The 6,758-nt window shown below is 37.0% G+C and overlaps 1 protein-coding gene across 1 annotated transcript; it reads right to left on the bottom strand.

Annotated features, from left to right (window-relative positions):
- Positions 1-210: 210 nt before the first annotated feature.
- On the bottom strand, positions 211-3,105 carry Obp59a (Odorant-binding protein 59a). Its single transcript, XM_075312323.1, has 2 exons — positions 2,295-3,105; positions 211-507 (listed from the first exon to the last, which is right to left on the bottom strand). The coding sequence occupies exons 1-2, from the start codon at positions 3,069-3,071 to the stop codon at positions 271-273; spliced, it is 1,014 nt and encodes a 337-aa protein (XP_075168438.1). The 5' UTR covers positions 3,072-3,105; the 3' UTR covers positions 211-270.
- Between the last annotated feature and the right edge of the window lie 3,653 nt (positions 3,106-6,758).

The raw sequence follows: 6,758 nt of genomic DNA, 5'->3' as shown, positions 1-6,758 counted from the left end.
AGTCGAGCAAATTTTCTACGACTCCGACTCCAGCAAAATCTTTAGACTCCGACTCCACAGCCCTGGTTAACTCAACCCAAGTAATTCAATTGTGCATGACAGTCTTTGGTAGAACTTTCTACGCAATCCATGGTGAAGGGTACATAAGATTCGACCTGACCGAACTTACCGCTATATATACGAGGTACTATAATTTCAAACCCAATATCGTTGGAATTGTAAATTCATTGCTTTTAATTATATTCTATAGAATTTATTATTGCATTCATATTAATTAAACAATGTGCTGAACTCATTCCAATCCTCACAATTCCCCTTGGCGTACTCGGTCATGCAGGATATCAAATCACGAGAAAATATACATTTTTCTCGACGCCTCTGAGATTCTAAATAGCGAAAACATTCCTGTATGGTGTCCGTGTAGAAATTTCTCAAGTCACGATCACGCATATCCTTGGTTAGGACATAGATAACTTTGTGACGATCAGGATAATTATTTTTATTCAACTGAAACAAAAATACAAAAAATGTTGATATAAAACAAACAACAGAAGTTCAAAATTTGAGAAATAGAAGAGCGAGTGAGAGTTAAATTATTAAGCAAAGAGACAGTTATGTGCTTTGAAAATGAGCGAACAAATACCAAGGTGTAGAGAGCTAAGATAGGAAATTGTTTTTTCTGTAAATTGTTTTCCAAGGCATATCTGCCCAGGAATGAACGACAGCAATATTATTTAAAAACCACAATAAATAGTCGCTTTAATAAACGAATGATTCCTATTTTATGGTTTTTATTAGAGGTCTGCACAATTCCATTTGTAAATTAAGAGTACACATGAGTACATCTATTTGAGAGAGTCGCAAAACTATTGGTACACATTTTGATGAACACCAAAAGCCACGAGTAACTTCTTGTTGCTACTCTGATGTCTTCACTACCAACAAACACGTATTCCTCTTTCTCTCTTATTGAAGTGTACTCAGAGTGATCACGTCGAGTATGTTGCGAGAACACAACTTCATAGAGTACTCCATGTACCACGTGCAGTTTCAGAAATACAAAAAAACAGTTACTCTCCATAATATATGTTTTGGTTTGTTATAAAGAACGGCAAACGTTAAGGTAAGTGTGTGACATACATAAATATATGAAATATGTGATATACATACATATCTATGATTAATAATAATGGAAAGTTTTGCTTCGCACATAACTGAGAAATACTTGTGGTAGGTACAACGTGAAGTGAAGAGAATCCATGTTGTACTCTTTCTCAAGTACTTACATTTTTATTGTTCCTTTTTTTCGGAACACATATTGTTTCGGATAAGTACTTGGTAGTATTTGACAAGCAAGTGTTCTCTTCACTTCACTACTTGCGCTCTGAGAGAAAGACAGTGTATGTACTATATTCGACAGCGAATTGCATACATATAGTGAAAAGTTATTCGATGCAGACCTCTAGTTTTTATGGTGCTTAATTCATAAACTTTTCAAATATATAGATATTAAGATATTTTCCGGCGCAAACGTCAATTCATTTGAGAGACACATTGACGCAAACTTCTTGTCATTATGTTATGCAGAGACATCTGGTGCTTCAGTTTTACAATGACAAGACGTGTCTTCTTCAGGATGGTAGTATGCTATTCTAGTACTGTTCTCGCTTTTTCTCCCAAATTGGGTTGCTTGCCCACTACGATTCAGATTAAGATTAAAATTCCTAAACCTTCAATTGTTTTTAGGCAACTTTTTGCGAAACATACACTCGAAAAAAATTTCGGAACGAAATTTTAGACAAACGGAATTCCTCTTTATTATAAAGTATTTTCCTAAAGAGCAAAAAAAAAAAACTCATTGCGTGTCGCCAGCTATAATTCAGTAATGTCTTCAGAATATTTCTTGTACTCAATATTACCTTAATCAAACGAAATTTCCTTTCATGTTAGGATAGCCAATTTTAAGTCGAATCACTTCACTATAAGGATAAAACGACTTCATTGCGAAGTTTATCGACTTTTGGACCAGGAAAAATTCTTTATGCTAGAGAAATGCATCTTCTATGTTAGCTAAGCAAAATTCGCATTTAAGGACATGCAATTTTTGTCTTCACGACAATATTATTTTCTGTCTGTCCGTCCATCTGCAATATTGAGGTGGCAGTTTTTTTTACAGATTTTCATGAAATGTGTGTTTTTCGACTTTGACAAGTGTATGAGAAATAAGTTAGATAAGAAAATTTCTTGAAATTCTCAATTACTCAAATATTCAGTGGGTTGGAAGGATTACTTACCATATGCAATTCATCGAAGAAGCAATGGGCAATACATGCAGCATCGGAATAGGTATTATTATTGTTGTTGCTGTTGTTGTCACTATTATTATTGCTATTATAATTGCGATTGCCATTATTATTGTTGTTATTTCTATTCGTGTTGTTGTTGTTATTTTTGTTGTTGTTGCTGTTGTTATTATTATTGCGGTTATTATTGTCATTGTTGTTATTCCCAGAATGATTATTTTGTTGTGATCCTTGATTATTACCATTCGATCTATTCTGATTCTGATTGGAGGAGGAGCGTTGACGATTCCGATCGTTATTGCCAAAAAGATTATCATCATTATTACTAGCACCTCCTCTTCCCCCATAATTATAACCATTGCCATTTGATCCTCTATTATTATTATTATTATTACTATTACGATTATTTTGATCCTGATAATTTCTAGAGGAATATTGTGAACGATAACCATCATCATAGTTGGCCTCATAACTTTCCTGGCTATCACCATAATCCGGATATGAGGAGTAACCATTACGATTGTTTCTTTGATTGAAATTTCCATGGGATTGCTGATTGTTCTGTTGATTACTTTGCATATTAAAGGCATTCTCACCAAACTTTCGCATACATGATCTGGCCACCCGTTTCAATTCAGCCTCCGAAGGACCATCATCCGTACGACATCTTAAGGACTCGGAATTTCCAATTAGTATAAGAAATGCAATAAAAACTTGACACACAAATGTTTGCGAAACTTTGCAACATCGCCGTGACAACTGGGTCATTGTGATTTATTAGCTAAAGCTAAACTGCCTCCATTGGTTGCCAACTTGCCTCTATATATGTGTGGGGTGAATAGAGGCTGCGTTTTATGTTACAATTGAATTTGACAGGTGTCATGTTAACATTTTGTCATATATTTGAAGGCTATTTAATGTGTTTTATGTCATATTATAAATTTTGTAATAGATAATTTTAATGATTTTGTGACTAGAATATTATTGGAATGAGGTACACTTAAAAATCTAATTTCTTTAATTTGAAATGCGAAAAAACAATGAAAGGAGGTAGTGCAAGGTCAATGAATGTCACCATATGGTTTTAAAAAAATCTCCAGTTAATCGATTGTCAAGATTGTCATTGAAGTAATTTTCTTGGGAAAATAAAAATGTTTCTACTTTAATAAGTTTTTTTTGGAGCTCAATATCATTAATCTCAATTTCATCTACAATAGGTACGATTCTCGTATACATTTTGTACAAATCATGGTCTTGAGAGCGTTGAGGCATATGGTGATCATGCTGTTTCAGAAGTAACATGCAAAAAATGGTTTCAACCGTTCAGATATAATGATTTTGATGTGCGAAAAAATGTAGAACGTGGAAGACCATCAAAAATATTTGAAGACGCCGAATCAGATGGAGAGTCAAAAGCAATTTTGTATGTTGCACAACAAACAATTTCTGACCGTTTAAAAGCACACATGAAAAAACGCTCATACCTGGTACATATTGGAGATCAAGAACGGTGCTCTGAAGAAACCGAAGACTGTCCCAACGGCCGGAAAGGTGATGGCCGGATTTCGATGATTTACATTGACAAAGTTGGAGATGTATTATATGGATAACGTGGAAGACCATCAAAAATGTTTGAAGGCGCCGAATCAGATGGAGAGTCAAAAGCAATTTTGTATGTTGCACAACAAACAATTTCTGACCATTCAAAAGCTATGGGAAAGATCCAGAAGTGTGGAAAATGGGTTCTACATGAAAAAAAAAACGCTCATCTCATACCGGTATACCTGGTACATATTGCAGATCAAGGACAGTGCTCTGAAGAAACCGAAGACTGTCTCAACGGCCGGAAAGGTAATGGCCGGATTTCGATGATTCACATTGACAAAGTTGGAGATGGATATAGGGATTATATGGATAACGAAACGGAAAATAGCCTTTCGACATCTCTAGTGTTCAACTTGTAAGTTGCCCAATTTCATCGATTTGGAATCATTCCAATAGTAGCAATTGATGGGAAATAGCTTGATGTGCAACTTCTTCGGCTGTCCTGGACGATCCTTATCTTCCAAGCCATCTCTAGCATCTTGAAACTGAAAGAGCATACTCCGAATACGCTTTGGAGACAAATAGATGCTATTTAGCTGAATTTTTCTCTAAATTAAAGACGTAAATCAAAACTTCCCGCAAATGCAGTTTGGCGGGGATGAAACTTGACATATTAAGAGTCACGCCCGACAAATGACACACACTGAAAACGAAATGGAATGATGTTTCTTTTTGGAAAAAATGGGAAAACTTGAGGCCTCATATTTAAAAGATTTTTTTTGAGTAACAGGTTGGCTGATAAGTCCCCGGTCTAACAAAGAAAAACACATTTTTTTGTCAAAATTAGTTTTTATTATTCAACATAGTTCCCTTCAAGAGCGATACAACGATTATAACGACCTTCCAATTTTTTGATACCATTTTGGTAGTACTCCTTCGGTTTTACCTCAAACCTATGTGGACCAATTTTTGCATGGTTGTTAGAGACCATATACTAACACCATGTACCAAATTTCAGCCGGATCGGATGAAATTTGCCTCTCTTAGAGGCCTCGCAAGCCAAATCGGGGGGATCGGTTTATATGGGGGCTATATATAATTATGGACCGATGTGGACCAATTTTCGCATGGTTGTTAGAGACCATATACTAACATCATGTACCAAATTTCAGCCGGATCGGATGAAATGTGCTTCTCTTAAAGGCCTCGAAAGCCAAATCGGGGGATCGGTTTATATGGGGGCTATATATAATTATACACCGATGTGGACCAATTTTTGCATGGTTGTTAGAGACCATATACTAACACCATGTACCAAATTTCAGCCGGATCGTATGAAATTTGCTTCTCTTAGAGGCCTCGCAAGCCAAATTGGGGGATCGGTTTCAACATAGTTCCCTTCAAGAGCGATACAACGATTATAACGACCTTCCAATTTTTTGATACCATTTTGGTAGTACTCCTTCGGTTTTACCTCAAACCTATGTGGACCAATTTTTGCATGGTTGTTAGAGACCATATACTAACACCATGTACCAAATTTCAGCCGGATCGGATGAAATTTGCCTCTCTTAGAGGCCTCGCAAGCCAAATCGGGGGGATCGGTTTATATGGGGGCTATATATAATTATGGACCGATGTGGACCAATTTTCGCATGGTTGTTAGAGACCATATACTAACACCATGTACCAAATTTCAGCCGGATCGGATGAAATTTGCTTCTCTTAAAGGCCTCGAAAGCCAAATCGGGGGATCGGTTTATATGGGGGCTATATATAATTATACACCGATGTGGACCAATTTTTGCATGGTTGTTAGAGACCATATACTAACACCATGTACCAAATTTCAGCCGGATCGTATGAAATTTGCTTCTCTTAGAGGCCTCGCAAGCCAAATCGGGGGATCGGTTTATATGGGGGCTATATATAATTATGGACCGATGTGGACCAATTTTTACATGGTTATTAGAGACCAGATCTGGAGAATACGGTGGGTGGGGAAGCAATTCGAAGCCCAATTCATGAATTTTTGCCATCGTTCTCAATGACTTGTGGCACGGTGCGTTGTCTTGGTGGAGCAACACTTTTTTCTTCTTCATATGGGGCCGTTTTGCCGCGATTTCGACCTTCAAACGCTCCAATAATGCCATATAATAGTCACTGTTGATGGTTTTTCCCTTCTCAAGATAATCGATAAAAATTAGTCCATGCACATCCCAAAAACAGAGGCCATTACTTTGCCAGCGGACTTTTGAGACTTTCCACGCTTCGGAGACGGTTCACCGGTCGCTGTCCACTCAGCCGACTGTCGATTAGACTCAGGAGTGTAGTGATGTAGCCGTGTTTCATCCATTGTTACATATCGACGGAAAAACTCGGGTGTATTACGAGTTAACAGCTGCAAACACCGCTCAGAATCATCAACACGTTGTTGTTTTTGGTCAAATGTGAGCTCGCGCGGCACCCATTTTGCACAGAGCTTCCGCATATCCAAATATTGATGAATGATATGACCAACACGTTCCTTTGATATCTTTAAGGCCTCTGCTATCTCGATTAACTTCATTTTAAGGTCATTCAAAATCATTTTGTGGATTTTTTGATGTTTTCGTCGGAAAGCACCTCTTTCGGGCGTCCAATGCGTTCACCGTACTCCGTGCTCATTTCACCACGCTTGAATTTTGCATACCAATTAATTATTGTTGATTTCCCTGGGGCAGAGTTCAGAAACTCATTATCAAGCCAAGTTTTTGCTTCCACCGTATTTTTTCCCTTCAGAAAACAGTATTTTATCAAAACACGAAAATCCTTTTTTTCCATTTTTTTCACAATAACAAAAGTTGTTTCACAAAAGACGTTCAATCTCACAAACTAATTGACTTACAGACGGCAAATTTTGACAGGAAT

This window comes from Haematobia irritans, chromosome 5 (assembly GCF_050003625.1).
Source record: "Haematobia irritans isolate KBUSLIRL chromosome 5, ASM5000362v1, whole genome shotgun sequence".
Lineage (NCBI taxonomy): Eukaryota > Metazoa > Arthropoda > Insecta > Diptera > Muscidae > Haematobia > Haematobia irritans.
This window is presented reverse-complemented; position numbering and strand designations above follow the sequence as displayed.